We start from the raw sequence: 16,408 nt of genomic DNA, 5'->3' as shown, positions 1-16,408 counted from the left end.
CGAAGATCAGTAAGCGAAACGCTTACCAATTATCGCAATGCGATGTTTTGGCACTTAAAATTTCATAATGCGATCGCATTAGCGATCCCAAAAAACGGATTGCTATGCGGATTCATCGTTAAATGGTGCGCTCGTTATGCGAGGCACCACTGTATCTGTGGAGACAGACCCTACTGTTCACTCTTAGGATCCCAGTCCCCCACGACCAGCACAAAATATTTTGCAAAACACAAAATGGACCCCTACTTGTCCTTCATATAGAACCTAGCTGTACTGACAGTATAAACTTATTTCGACACTTGCAACAGGATTGTCTACTTCTACACAGAAAGCAACAGGTTGGTAGAAGTTGTTGGGTATATGTCTGAAACCTTGGGTCATTTTCCAGCATCTCCCACCTGAGGTGAATGATCAGGATGCAATCAGGCAGCAGAAAAGATGGGCACCTGATCACACCAGAAAGGACCATTTTGCTAGTAGCAATTGCCATTTTAAACAACTCTTCATCAGGCCTTGAACTCTTCATCCAGCGCAGAGTAAGTCATTGAAGGATGGAAGGGTTGCCCTACAGCTGGATCAAAATGGTCCATTTTAGACATAGACTGAGGTCAGGTTGGAGCACTATTGCCCATAGGTTATGTGATCGCCAGAAAATAGCTCACATTTGACCATGCCTCAAGCTGTCCAAAATGTGAGCTATATGTCATGTGATGACAGCCTCACTTTGCCTAATGGTAAGGCTGGCCTTCCCCTGAGGGAAATATACTGAGTATACCAACGGTATATTAACTGTCCATCATCATGATCTTGAATGTCCACACAAGTAGCATGGGAGAAGGATATACTTCAGATTTTTAACATGTCTCATGTCTCATCTCTCTCTCTCTCTCTCTCTCTCTCTCTCACACACACACACACACACACACACACACACACACACACACACAATGAATGAGAGAGAGAATAGAGCAAGCTCTTGAATTCCTTCTCCACTGAGATTCAACCAGCTCAATTAAAAACACTTTATTTCAAAAAGGTTTCAGTGAGTGATTCTGAATTTCTGCTTTTAAACTGGAATCGTTTAATTGTGGTAAATGCCATATTATTATTTCTAACAGCTGTAAACCAGATCCTCCAACAGAAGAAAATCCAGATATACCTTTTTTTCTTCTTCCTTGAATTACAACTCTGCAGAATCCTCAGTCAGCATAACCATATCAAAGATATAATATAGTCCTCAAGATACATCAGATAATAAAACCACCATCCTTATTTTAGAAAATAAAGGACAGCATTATATGAAATGAAAGGAAACAAAAAAGGGATTTACTTTGGAGAGGATCAAATATTTCACAGTCTGGCATCTCTTTAATCCTTACTAAGACCTCACTGTAAATGAGGGATTTAACAGCTCCTTATGAAATGGGATTAATCAGCACCCCTGACGTTTAAAGCACAAATCACTCCAACTTGAATCAAGGAAACATCAAAATGACTTTTCAAGTGAGTTGCTCATAACACAGTTATATCATCAACCTCTCTGCTGGAATCAGTCTGATTCAGGCTGCAATCCTAAATATATTGAGCAGAGATTCTCCATGGGATATAGCGGCACTTACTTTCAACTGCTTTATGAGAACCGAATACTACTGATAGCCTAATTTCCCATTGACATGTTTTTGGAAACGGTTCACAAAGCTTTCTCTCTATTTTTTCTTCTTCTTCAAAACAACCAACCATTCAAGATTTTCCCTTAATTGTGGTTGGGCTCTGCTAAACCGGTTTTAAAAATTCATTTGAATTTTGTCCAAGTGTTAGAAACTAATCAGAGCTAGGTATCCTTGGACGTCAATCAAAGTGGGATGCTTATCTGAGCATTCAACTCATATTGCTTCGCTGCCTGTGTAGTGGTTAGGGCTGGATTAGGCTTCCAGAGACCTGGAATCAAATCCCCACTTCACTGGGTGACTTTAAGACTACTCACTCTCTCTGAACCTGATCAACCTCACAGAGTCATTGAGAGGATGAAATGAGGGTGAAGAGAGCTATGCATGCTGCCTTGAGCTCTACGAAATAAAGGCAGGGTAGAAATGTAGCAAATACGCAAAAATAAATTGTGGATGAGGCTGTTAGTGGGAATCATGAGGCAAACACCTCCCAAATTCTTCCCACCAGCTCCCCCCCATATGCTGCCTGAAAGGCAAACTGTCTCTCCAGGAAGCCTCCGGGCCTGCTGATTCACCTTTTAAACATGATTCAGCCCACCTCTCCACACACATCATTCTAACATTTCCAAATATATATATGTGTGTGTGTGTGTGTATACAAATACTGTATATATATGTGTGTGTATACAAATATATGTGTATACATATGTGTGTGTGTGTGTGTGTATACACACACACACACACACACACACCAATAAAAACAGCTTCCTGTTTGATTAATATATATATTAATCAAACAGAAAGCTGACTTCAGGCCACTACCATTTTTATTTATTCCCATTTTTGGAGGGGTCAAGTGAGGCCCCCCAGTGGTACCCAGACATGGGAAACTCGCTTCTAAACACACACACGCACACACAAACACACACACGCACACACAATATTTCAAAAACAGGCACCTTCTCAGACTCACTGACGAACTGATGCCTTATTGCTGAAGAACTCATGATTGGCATGAAGAGTCTTTGTTTTTAAAAAAAACGGCAGATCAGAATAACGTACAAGACTGGCAACAACAAAAAACCCTTTTTTCTTTAACCATGACCTTTTGAGGAGACGTTTCCTAGCAAGGAAACTGGTCGAAGAGGAAACCCCCGTCTTCAAATATCAACTCAGATTTTCCATGTTGTCTCAAGTTAACAGCATAAACCCGACAGGTCACTTTAGATGTCTTGATAAGGCAATTAAGAGATTGTTCCACACTTTCTTTCAGGATTCCCCTCTACCAACCAAAACTGGGGGGTGAGGAGTTTTCTAGTTCCTGTATCCAGTTAAATGTTTAAGCTGGATACTGTCAACCTGTGAAATACACAAAACATAGAAGGAACTTAATATTGTTGCTCTGACCCGGCTGTCAGCACCAAGAAGTGCTGATTCTTGGCCCAGTTCTTCTGAGCCTACAGGGTTTAGCAGAAAAAGTTCCTGTGTCTCTCTTGGTAAGAACATGCAAGCTTTTGAGTTCTAGAAAACTCTCTAACCACATGAAAAGTCAGGACCTAAGCCTGGAGTTAAACATTAAAAATAAAAGAAGCAAAATACATGGCAAGCATTCATGAGGTGGATCCTTCAGCAGGCTTCTACACATACTGCATAGGGAACTCAAGTCAAATCCTTGTCCACTCTGGCTGGGAAAATTCTCATAGCTTCGAGTCCAAAAATACATACAGTTTCCCAAGTATTGGGTTATGCTGATTGGTGGCAGCAATCCAGAGTTTCAAAAAAACAGGCCTAATTCCAAATATTAGCATCAATTATAATAAACCTGTAGGAAGCTGGAGATCAATAACTATGTTGTTGTTGTTGTTTAGTCATTAAACCATGTCCAACTCTTCGTGACCCCATGGACCAGAGCATGCCAGGCCCTCCTGTCTTCCACTGCCTCCCGGAGTTGGGTCAAACAATAATTATGTAAATACCATTAATTCCATGAACCTATTCTAGGCTGGACTAAGAATTAAATATGTCAGGGTTTAATCTTGTGAGCAAAGTATATAACTCTACCAATGAGACACAGGGCTTCGTCAAGTATCTTTAGCGCCTTTTTCACCCCTTACCTGCTCCTAGTCAAATTTTATAGAGAGTAATGGAATCTTCCAGAACAGAGCAGACCACAGAGTGAATGGACTTCAGGATGAATCAAAGAAGTCCCATCCTACAGATTTTCATTCAAAGTAGCCACCACTGCATTCAAAGCCCTATCATAAATTTTAGATGCCCTTCCATTCACAGAAGAGCCCTATTCAGCTATTACAAATGCCAGCGCTGTGATTCCACTTAGAGGGGAACTCCCTAATCCTCGTTCTGTTGTCGCCAAACTCAACGTTTCAGCTCTAGGGTCTGAACAGAAAGTTCCTGCTTGCATGTACAGTACGCTCTAAACATGGGCAGGAACCACGAATTTCCATCATTCCTGCTGAACTGCAAAGCTTCTCCTGGCATTAAAACTATGATGAATCCTACAAGAGGGGAGAACAACCTAAACACTCCCCTCTAGGTGTGTTCAGAGCACTGGTATTTATAAAGATTTCATGAGGTTAACAGCTTCTATAGTCCAATCCATGTCAAACTGTGCATGTCTGTCCTAATGGAAATTTGAACATGAACCACTATACATGGGGCTACTCCAGCACAGAAAACAATCTGCTAAAAAGCCGAGGAAGTGTGAGAGATGTAGTATCTTTTTTAAACACTTCTTTCCCAAACTCTGATAGAAGCTGGATCCACTTGCAGTTCTGGGGGGTGATTTCTAGTACACCAGCAAGTATCTCTCATTCCAAATCTTCTAACAATAGGGGCAGCATTTTTCTCTCTCTCTCTGACACCCTAAATTATAGGACTGAAACGATGACAGCTATGGATAACTAGGAGTGAGGTCTTGTGTCAAAGGACTGGAAGCTCAAGGTCCACCCAGTTTTGATACTCTGATGAAATCAGACTTCTTTGGCTGAATCCTTTAACTCCAAGGACTCGTCTTTTGTACCATGCGCCACTTGGTGCACTTCGCTGTGCTACTGTTGTGTACTCTCAGATCACTTCCAACTTATGACAATCCTAATGGAAGTTTTTCAGGTATGCCAGATGTTCAAAGAATGGTTCGCCGCTGACACGCACTCATAAATTTCCATGGCCAAACGGGGATATGAACTCATGATATCATGACCTTCCATCCACTACACCACACCAGTCCAAGGGGCCTCTCTCTCCTGGACCCCTCCTTCTTCACCCCCAGACAGGAATCTTAATCCTTGCTTCATTTAAGTACTAAGTTGCCAGCAGGCATGCAAGACTCAAACTCCTAAATCCAACAAGCTGCAGACATTCCAGAGACTGTTGTAACAGGTGAATGATTAACTGCGCATGACCTGAAACATGAAGTCCTTTGTAACCATCTCTTTATTCCCCCCCCCAATTATTAAAGGGACATGTTGCACATTATATTCACATTTGGATGTATAATTTAAGATGTTTCTTTTCGGTTGTAATCCTTTCTTCATATCTGGGAATAAATATAATCCTGTACATTAGACTGAGCCTCTACTTTCACAGGAGATAAGGCAGACCTGGGCAAAGTGTGGCCCAAGGGCTACATACGGCCCGCTAGCGGCTCCTGTCTGGCCCGCGGACAGTTATGAACATCAAAACCATTTCTAGGTTTTTGTCTAAAGTTGATCAGTTGCTTATCTCTAACATACTGCAAAAAAACCTCTTTAGTACAAGTGGTGCCTCGCTAGACGATGATAACCCGTTCCACTGAAATCGCTGTTTAGCAAAATCATCGTCTAGCGAAAAGCAAATCGTCTAGCAAAAATCAGTTTGCGAAGCAGGGAATCACTATAGCGATCGCAAAAAGTCAATGTCTAGCGAAAAAATGTCATTTGGGGTAACTGTCTAGCGAGGCACCACTGTATTTGTGAAGATTAACAAGTTTAAAATAAAAAAATATCTTTACATCACTGTTTCATTTTATTTTTAAGTAAAGTTGGTTCAGCCCCTGAACAGAGTTCAGATTTTTCATGCGCCCCCCCTATAAAATTTTGCCTACCCCTGAGCTAAGGTTTTCCATACAGTTTGTGAAGAGTCGAAGGAAAGACACCTCTGTGAAGTTCCTTCCCAACGTCATGCTGCTGTCTTTCCTGCTGCCCCACCGCCATGTGGGCTGTTCACGGGTATTTGGCCAATAACTTACTGGAGATAACAGTGGGATTCTCCTTGTACACACACATCACCCCCCAACTGAGAACAATAGAAAGGATTGTGTAGAAATTAGCCACTGTGATCTCTCTCGGAGCCAACTTTCCACCCCCAGGACTCTCTTGGGGCGACACAGACCACCAAAAAGTGGGTGGGTGCCGTGACATCTTTAAGAAGTGAATGGTCACTTCTGGAGGTTTCTAAGAGTTCGAATTTAACTACCGTGTTTCCCAGAAAATAAGAGAGGGTCTTGTATTAATTTTTGCTCCAAAAAACACATTAGGGCTTATTTTCAGGGGATTTTTTGTTTTTCACATACAACCATCTACAGTACATTGATTCAAAGACAGCCATGTCATCTTCTGGCTGCTGCACAGCGGTGGAGGGCAGGGTTTCACTTATCTGGGGCTTATTTTTTGGGTAGGCTTATATTACGAGCATCTTAAAAAATCATATTAGGGCTTATTTTCAGGTGAGGTCTTATTTTCGGGGAAACAGGGTAGGTGACTCCTTCGCCCAAATAAGATTTCCCATCCCTGTGTGGCCTTGGGCAAGTCCCAGGGCACCCCCTAGAGGAAGGGAATGGTAAATTACTCCTGAGTACAGTATTCTTTACTGGAAAACCCTAACAATGGTAGCCACAGTCAACGCTGATTTGACAGTATTGTTATTATTGTACGGTATTATATATGTCTATTAAGAACTCTATCCCACTGAACAGCTCAACTTTTATATTGAGAGAGGAAAGGATTTTTAAGGGGGGCATCAAGTTTGTTTTGAGCCTGTCTTATATGTTGAATTGTTAACTGAAGAAATATAAAAGCTGCCCTTTCTTTGTAATTCTGAGCTGCATTTTTGTTCCATTTAACTGGCAAAATTCTTTCTTGTACCTAGAGATTTCAAATAACAACGTGTTTTTATGAGGTTTTGATCATATAAGATTTGGTTAAACTAGTTTAAAATCAAATGATGCATTAGTCAAGTGACAATTTGCAAACTGGAAAACAGTTCTCTGGGGAAAAAACTGCTTTGCTCAGAAGTTTTTAATCCGAACTCCTTTTGATTAATTAACATTCGTGTATATTAGTTTAATCAAGAGCTCCCTCTACTGTTCTAGTTAAGTAGCAGCTTCCAATTTCTTCATTTTCTCTACAAATGTATACAACCTTTAAAAGCTGTACATACACTACTATTCATACTATTTTATTAAGCCCAGGCGTTTTCATTTCATATGTGAGTATATTCCCCAAACAAAAACTCATTTGGTGATTCCCCCCCCCAACGTATTTTAATTTCACTTGCCAATCAGAAACTAATAGAGGCTCTCCGATTTTAAATATGAATATATGACACCAAACGGAGGGAGGGAAATGCTCCTTCTGCAAACATACACAAACTCCACTTCAATGTCAGTCTTAATTCATGGAGGATATTCATATGAATTTGACGACTGTCCTTTAAAAAGGGACTTAACAATATAATTGCAGAATAAATAACTGGTTACCCAAAAAGAAAAGCCATAGCAAAAAGTGATCTATAGACACTCCTGCTGCTATATAAAATTTTCAGAGCTCAGATAAATGCATTAAGAACATCAACTCTGGCAACAGGGCTGTATTACAGATCCATGCTGGAATCCTAGTACAGTGGTGCCTCGCTTAGCGAGTGCACCGTACAACGACGAATCCGTATAGCGATCCCCTTTTTCGGGATCGCTATACGGAGCACCCAATCGCCGCACCTCACTTTGCGACGATTGGGGCGTCCGGCGCCCATTTTGGAGCCGCCGATCAGCTGATCAGCGGCTCCAAAATGGGCGCCGGAGGACCCGAAATGGCCCCGCGCTGTGTTTTTGCGCCCTCGGCAAGCGAGGGGAGGGCGCGAAAACGTGGCGCGGGGCCATTTCGGGTCCGTTTTGAAGCCGCAAAACAGCTGTTTTGCGGCTTCAAAACGGCCGCGGACGACCCGAAATGGCCCCGCGCTGCATTTTCGCGCCCTCCCCTCGCTTGCGAAGGGCGCGAAAACGCGGTGCGGGGCCATTTCGGGTCCGTTTTGAAGCCGCAAAACAGCTGTTTTGCGGCTTCAAAACGACCCGAAATGGCCCCCCGCGGCGTTTTCGCGCCCTCGGCAAGCGAGGGGAGGGCGTGAAAATGGCTGCCCGGGGCCAGGAAACTTCTCTAAGTGGGAAGTTTAGGGCCGATTTGGAACGCATTAAATGAAGTTTAATGCGTTCCAATGGCTTTTTACTTCCCACTTAGCGAAGATTTCGTATAGCGAAGGTTAATCCGGAACGGATTAACCTCGCTATACGGGGCACCACTGTATTTATTTGGAACATGGTACCAAATAACTGGTATCTGTGGAATTCAAAGATCTGATGTATGTAATTTAGAATACCTTGAAACAGTAGTGGAGAAGTTGAACACACCTCGGAAATGAACAAATTAAGAGAAAAAGCACAAAGCAGTCCATTAATATACCATCCCTATCTGCAGCTGCACAAAACACAACACCAAGCCACTTTCTTAAACCGTGCCTATTGGCAACTGATAGGTAAGTGACATCAGGAGGAGAAAGAACAAAGTACAGGACTAGGGCTTTTTAACGTATCCTCAGCCTGCTACTTAACCCCTGCAAACCACTGCCCTCCAATACATGGCTTGAGACTAGAAAGAGAAGTACAGTGGTACCTCGCAAGACAATTACCCCTCAAAACAACGAATCCGCATGACGACAAGGTTTTGCGACTGCCATTTTGCTTCGCAAAACAATGATTCCTATGGGGGGATTTCAATGGATGATGATTTGGTCCGTGCTTCACGGACTGTTTTTTTGCAAGATGATTTTTACAGCTGATTGTCGGCTTCGCAAAATGGCTTCCCTAGGGGTGATCTTCACAAAATGGGTGTTTTCAGGCCCTTTTTTCGCAAGACAGCAATTTAAAACAGCTGATCGGCGCTTCGCAAAGCGGTTTCCCTATGGGCGATTTTCACTGGACGACGACAACTTTTCCCCATTGGAACACATTAAACGAGTTTCAATGCATTCCAATAGGGAAACACTTTTCACAAGATGATGTTTTCACAAGACAGCGATTTCAATGGCAGAATTAACATCGTCTTGCGGGGCACCACTGTATCTGAGGTTCCTTAAGATATCTGCAGCTACATGGAAACTACAGGATTCTCTTTCATGCATCTGTTCTCCTAAACAGCTCTCTTCTCCTCTGTAAACTAGCTAACTTTGTAGCTGAGAAATGGCATACAAGGGATGTAATTCCAGAACACAGCCTGCAAATTTTTCTTTAAGGGACTATATGGGATACCCAGCATGGTGTAGTGGATAGAATGATGGACTCGGACTCAGGAGGCCTGGGTTCGAATCCGTGCTCAGCCACGGAAACTGATGGAGGGGGTACAGAACTGGTAAAACCACTCCTCACATATCTCACTTACTATGAAATATCTATAACAGTCGCTGTAAGTCAATTCCAACTTGACTGTACAGTACTTAACAGCAATGACAATAGGCGATGGCCAAGTTGGCTGGATGTTCTGAAAGTTGCTCCCTGAAATAAATAATTTTCCCCAGCTCCAGTCCAGAATAATGCCCAGTTCACGAGCCACATCAAACCACCAATACTGGTTTCATAAACTAAACCCTTCTCCCTTCAAAAACACTTGGGTTAGGAATGCTGGACCCTTGTGTAGTTCAAAATCTGTGTATAGCTCTTATGCCCCCAAAAACCTAATTACAAAGCATAAACAGTTGATTCAGACACATAAACAAATACACTTAAGGGCAGAAGAAGCCTCTACCAGAAGGAGGAAAACAGAAGCATGATCTCTCCTCCACCCCATAATAAAGGGGCATACATCAGACTGCAGGCAAGACCTATCCCTTCCCTGGATGCCACGTGGAGTCGCCATGCCAGGAGAGCAGGCCGGCTAGGTACCGTGTTTCACCGAAAATAAGACAGAGTCTTATATTAATTTTTGCTCCAAAAATGCATTAGGGTTTATTTTCAGGGCATGTTTTTTTTTTCCGTTTATAACCATCTACATTTATTCAAAGACAGTCATGTCATCTTCTTCTGGTTGCTGCACCATGGTGGAGGGTGGGGTTTCAGTTAATGGGGGCTTATTTTTGGGGTAGGGCTTTTATGACGAGCATCCTAAAAAATCATACTAGGGCTTATTTTCAGGTTACTGTAGATCTTATTTTCAGGGAAACAGGGAAGATTACATCTAAAACCCACTTCCTGGAGATAAAGAGCAGCACAATCTTGCTTGCTGGCTTACGTGCGTGCTTGCGTGCATGCATGCGTGTGTGCACGTGGAAGCAATCTGTATATAAATATACCGTATTTTTCGCACCATAAGACACATTTTTTCCCCACAAAACAGGGGGGTGGAAAGTCTGTGCGTCTTATGGAGTGAAGAAAACAGATTATGTTTTCTTTTCGTAAAAAATTGGTGCGTCTTATGGAAAGGTGCGTCTTATGGAGCGAAAAATACAGTAAGCAAAACCATGCTGCTCAAACCTTTGCAATTCAAGGAGTATACAGCATACAGCAACAGGTAGTACACAAACTGCCCCCACAGACACATTCCATCCTTTCTTTGCACAAACAAAGATGATGCTAGAATTTTTTGGAAAAAAGTTAAATTGAAAAAAGCTAAAGACCCATCTCTTCAGGCAGGCTTTTAACAGTTACAACTGAATCCCTGAACCCCATTTTAGCAGATTTTAATCTTTTTCATGTTTTCATGTTTTAATCTTTTCATTTTATTTTAAACCATATATTGTTTAATTTGTTTTTTAATATTTATCTTATTGTGTTTTTAATTGGGTGAATTTTAATGTTGTGAGCCTCTTTGGGTCCCTTGTAGCAGAAATGTGGCATATAAATAAAACTAATAATGTGTGTTTAGTCGTTTAGTCGTGTTCGACTCTTCGTGACCCCATGGACCAGAGCACGCCAGGCCCTCCTGTCTTCTACTGCCTCCCGGAGTTGTGTCAGGTTCATGTTGGTTGCTTCGCAGACATTGTCCAGCCATCTCATCCTCGGTCGTCTCCTTCTCCTCTTGCCATCACACCTTCCTAACATCAAGGTTTTTTCCAAGGACTCTTTTCTTCTCATGAGATGGCCAAAGTACTGGAGCCTCAGCTTCAGGATCTGTCCTTCCAGTGAGCACTCAGGGTTGATTTCCTTTAGAACTGATAGGTTTGTTCTCCTTGCAGTCCAGGGGATTCTCAAGAGCCTCCTCCAGCACCACAGTTCAAAGGCATCAATTCTTCGGCGGTCTGCTTTCTTTATGGTCCAGCTCTCACTTCCATACATCACGACAGGAAAAACCATAGCTTTGACTATTCGGACTTTTGTTGGCAAGGTGATGTCTCTGCTTTTCAAGATGCTGTCAAGATTTGTCATCGCTTTCCTCCCAAGAAGAAGGCGTCTTTTAATTTCAGGGCTGCTGTCTCCATCTGCAGTGATCATGGAGCCCAGGAAGATAAAATTTGACACTGCCTCCATATCTTCCCCTTCTATTTCCCAGGAGGTGATGGGACCAGTGGCCATGATCTTAGTTTTTTTGACGTTGAGTTTCAGACCGTTTTTTGCACTCTCCTCTTTCACTCTCATTACAAGGTTCTTTAATTCCTCCTCACTTTCTGCCATCAGAGTGGTATCATCTGCATATCGGAGGTTGTTGATATTTCTTCCGGCAATCTTAATAATAATAAAACTAATACTACTAATACTACTAATCATCATCATCACTTTCTCTTATTTGCAAACTCAGGATTTCACCAGTTAGGATTTGTGAGCAAGCTGGTGGAAGTTGGCCAGAAAATACAACTCAGAGGAAAATTTAGGAAAATTAAGACTTTGATTTTATAGCCATCGTGCAGGAATATATATACCAGTGATGATGAATCTGTTTGAGCCTGAGTGTCCAAACTGCAACCCAAAATCAACTTATTTATTTCGACGTTCCAGTTGTGCAATTAAAAACCAAATGCTGAGGTTTTAGTAGAAAAAACAACTGCTCCTGCACTGCAAGGGTTAAATGCTTGTGTTTTTTTTCCTACGGGCAATATTAACAAAAAAATACTTACTGGTCCTCCAATTCCCCATTGGGCTTCACTGGGAATGGCTGCCATTGCACCCCTCCGCTGGACCCCTGCACCAGCAGAAGGGAGTGCCAAAATCTGGGATCGGAGGATTGGCAAGTAATTCTCTACGGTGACTTATGGCTCGTGTGTCCACAGAGAGGGCTCTGTGTGACAGCTGTGGCACACATGTCATAGGTTCGCCATCACTGATATACAGTGGTGCCTCGTATAACGAGTGCACCGTTGAACAATGAATCCGCATTGCGATGCGGATTTCCCCATCGCTAATGCGAGGGCACGCTCGCATTACGATGGGGGAACAGCTGTTCTGCGGCTCCAAAATGGCCGCAGGAACACAAAAAATGGGTGCCGGTACACCCAAGATGGCCGCCGGAACAAAAAATGGCCGCTGGTACACCCAAGATGGCCACCGGAACACCCAAGATGGCCACCGGAACAAAAAATGGGCACCGGTACACCCAAAATGGCCACCGGGACGCTCAAAATGGCTGCCGGTACACCCAAGATGGCCGCCGGAACAAGGGAAAACATCGGAGAATGGTGAGTTTTGGGCCCATTTGGAACGCATTAATTGGGGTTTTTGATCTGTTTTACGATGTTTTCCCATAGCGAAGGTTAATCCGGAACGGATTAACCTCACTATGTGGGGCACCACTGTATACACACACATATTCTTTATTCAAGGTTGGTCTGCCAAGGGGGCTCTGACTCTGTTATAAATATAGCATATTATCAAGAAGATGTGGTTCATTACTCCCAGGCCTCAGAAAAGAGGGGTTATAAAAACCACTTAGGGCTACCAACACTATTAACAACTCTTTTCTGGATATGGTTCATTTTGCCAACCAAAATACAGTGGTGCCCCGCTTAGCGACGTTAATCCATGCAGCAAAAATTGCTGCAAAGCAATTTCGTCGCTAAGCGATTTTAAAAAACCCATAGAAACGCACTGAAACCCCTTCAATGCGTTCCTATGGGCTCCAAAACTAACCTTATGCGAAAATCCTCCATTGCGGCGGCCATTTTCGGTGCCTCTAAAGCGAGGCAACACAGCGGGTGGCAATTTGGTTTACCCGGCGGCCATTTTGGAACCGCCGATCACCTGTGCGTAAATATGGGCTTTGCGATGATCGCAGGGAAGCGATCACTGCAAAGCCCCCGTCGATCAGCTGGCCGAAAATGGGGGCTTTGCGATGATCACTTCCCTGCGATCATTGCAAAGCGAATTTTCCCCATAGGGGCCATCACAAAGCGATCGCTTTTGCAATCACAAAAACAGCATCACAAAGCGATTTCTTCGCTATGCAGAACAATCACTATGCAAGGCACCACTGTATAGGGTTGATTATTCTAGTGCTTGAGAAACGGACAATCTGAATTACAATCACCCCCGCACACATCCATTGTAATCAATACCATGGGACTAGGGATTCTGGGAGTTGTAACCCTAAAAACACAGCTCTGCTCCTCTCTTCACTCCACTGGGGGAATCCCAGTCAACAATTTAAGAGAACAAATTGGGCAGAAGAGAGTTCCATAACTGTGGCGCTACCACCTAGATGGCCCAATTTCTAGTGGTTTTCCGGGCCTCTCTCGGAGTCAGAACTCACCGCCACTCTGCTTGCGATAATTTTACAGGACGGGCAAACCTAACTGAGGCGCTCGGCCAGATATCGAGGTCCCAAACCGTTGAGGGCTTTATAGGTTAGTACCATCACCTTTAAACTGGTGCGGAAGCAAACAGGTAGCCAGTGTGGGGGAGATATGTTGGTATTTTCTAACCCCACTCAGACGTCTGGCCACTGCTTTCTGGACCCACTGCAGTATCTGTAGCAGTCTCAAGAGCAGCCCCAAGCATTACAGTAGTCTAATCTTGAGACTACCAGCGCATGGACCAGTGTAGTGAGGGACCCAGTGTCAAGGTAGGGACGTAGCTGGGCGATCAACTTTAGGTGGAAATAAGTGGACTGGACCACAGATGCCGTCTGAGACGTCATTGATAACAATGGTTCCAAAAGCACACCCAAGCTACGAACCTCATCCTTCATGGAAAGAGCGGGGCCTCCAAAAGATAGGGAGGCATCCAGACCACAGACACCAGGGGCACCCACCCGCAGGATTTCCGTCTTGCCCAGGCTCAGCCTCAGTCTGTTGTCCCTCATACATCCCAGCACTGTATCCAGGCAGCGCTCAAGGGACAGGATGGCGTCCACTGCAGAAGGATGGAAGGAGAGATAGAGCTGAGTGCCATCCACATATTGGTGACACAAAGCTCCAAACTCCTGATGACCTCCCCCAGTGACCTCATATAGATATTAAATAGCATTGTACAAAGGCTAAACTGGGGAAACAGTGCTATTTTCATGCAACTTCTTCACTCTGACTGAAGTACTTTGTGCCCCTTTGTCATAAGTCACCCTTTCTTCCACCACCCCTCGTTAGCACCTTCACTCACCAGCTGGCATGCACTGCTCTGCCCCTTCCAGTCTAGACAGGAGCCCAGACTTCCCTTCTACGCCTCCTCCAGCAGCTGTCCACTCAAAGGCAGTGCTGCAGGAATCCCTCCTCATTTGAGTGGCCAGCTGCTGGAGGAGGCGGAGAAGGGAAGTCCGGACTCCTGCTGAGACTGGAGAACTGCATGGCAGGGAGCGACAGAGTAGCACACACTGGCTGGTGAGTTGAGGTGCTGGCAAGGGAGCTGAGAGAAAGTAACATAGTCAGCTGTGCTGCCGTGAAGACAAATTATGACAAATGGGTACAAAGTAATTTGTGCCCATTTCTACTCTGAACCCAACCCCAATTTTTCAAAACAAGTGAATGCCTTTCTGTGCTATCAGAAACATTTGCAAAACACCCCAAAAACATACCTGCTCACCGTGAAACAAAGACCAGAGCATGAAAAAAGAAATCATATGGAAAGCATTATTTGCAGGACAAAAAAAAAATCCCTATAGTTCTATTCACTCTTGTATTTGAATCTGATTTATCATTCAAAATGTAATTACCTAGGAGGAGGGGAGAGTGCTTTTTATATTCTGGAATGATTCACACAGTAGCGGGGAGAACACACCACCCTTGTCTCTCTTCCGTAAACTCCATAAACATAGCTAGGAAAAACAGCAAATGTCCCACCAAAGATGAATCACATGGAATTTTTCTTTGGGGCCACATTTACATTCTGCAACATGCTGGAAGCTTCATGAAGTGACAGCAAGGAAAACAGTTATTTTTTAAGTGGGAAAAACTCACTGTGGTTTTCCACAAGGTCGAGAGCCACACTGGTAGCAATGTCCATTCCAGTGCTTATGTAGGACTGGCAGTTTTTCAGAGACGAAAGGCATGCATCCACCCCACTGAAGTCAATCACAGGCCGACCAGCCATCGTGATGTCGTTTCCTGAAAAACAAAAATGTTTACAGCTCCAATATTATACAGTTCTATTACTTGCATGTATTTTTTCTTTATCCATGCCTGTGGTGAAAATGCTACTCAGTGACCCATGTGCATGCATACAACTTTTCACTGAGTTCAATCTCCCTTATGAAAATATCTATTTCACGCTTTCTCAGGCTTGCGACAGGCAATGCTCATCTTGTTGGAAATATCGTCATTGTCAAGGCTTCCTAGGAATTCCGACACAGAAAAACAACAACACGGACCTTGAATTATGCCTGAAAAACATGTAAAATAAAGTGTACATTATGCACATTGGGGCTTTAATCTATGAGATAGGTATACCTAAAATAAATATAGCAGGGTAAGTAAACACAAATCATGCATGTTTATGTGGGGCGAAAAAGGATAACAAAATTACAACCAGATAAGAATTCCAGTGGGATTCTGAATGGCACAACAAAAACAAGATTTGAACACTCCTATCAGTAACACAGCTTGGAAAAGTTGCAATTTTCGACTACCGTCCCCAGAATGCCCTTAACGTCAGTGCATTATGGAGAGATGTTCTAGTACTCATACACATGCGGTTAACTCTCAGTGCCAGCCAGGTCATTCTATGTGATGAAAGACTGCTCTCCTAAACACATCTCACATTCCATTGTTGCTGAACATTGTGAGAGGTGACTGGCAGCTGAGTAAGCAGATGATCTTGCCTAAAAATTGTACCCTAACAAATCTTTTATTCTAATAAGTTGTTTCTTTGTCAATTCCTTTAAATTCCGCTTCAAGTTTTCTGGAAATTCTTCCAGTTCTGCCATTCAAGCCATGGGACGGCAATGGAATAAATATGCTCTTATACTTGTTCCAAATTAAAAGCATATTTTTTTAAAAAGGGGATTTAATTTTTTTAAAAAAAACATACTCTTATTATACTGTCTGAAAAAGATATTCTCAAA

At 43.2% G+C, this 16,408-nt stretch overlaps 1 protein-coding gene across 1 annotated transcript in view; it reads right to left on the bottom strand.

Annotated features, from left to right (window-relative positions):
- NSMCE2 (NSE2 SUMO ligase component of SMC5/6 complex) overlaps positions 1-15,975 on the bottom strand; it is a 257,038-nt gene extending 241,063 nt beyond the window's left edge. Inside the window, exon 1 of the mRNA XM_072999325.2 lies at positions 15,306-15,975. Coding sequence (XP_072855426.2) covers positions 15,306-15,438 — 133 coding nt within the window. The 5' untranslated portion in view covers positions 15,439-15,975. The remainder of the gene's footprint in view (positions 1-15,305) is intronic.
- Positions 15,976-16,408: the final 433 nt, after the last annotated feature.

This window comes from Pogona vitticeps, chromosome 4 (assembly GCF_051106095.1).
Source record: "Pogona vitticeps strain Pit_001003342236 chromosome 4, PviZW2.1, whole genome shotgun sequence".
Lineage (NCBI taxonomy): Eukaryota > Metazoa > Chordata > Lepidosauria > Squamata > Agamidae > Pogona > Pogona vitticeps.
Note: the sequence above shows the minus strand (reverse complement) of the source record. Positions and strands in the feature narration are given on the sequence as shown.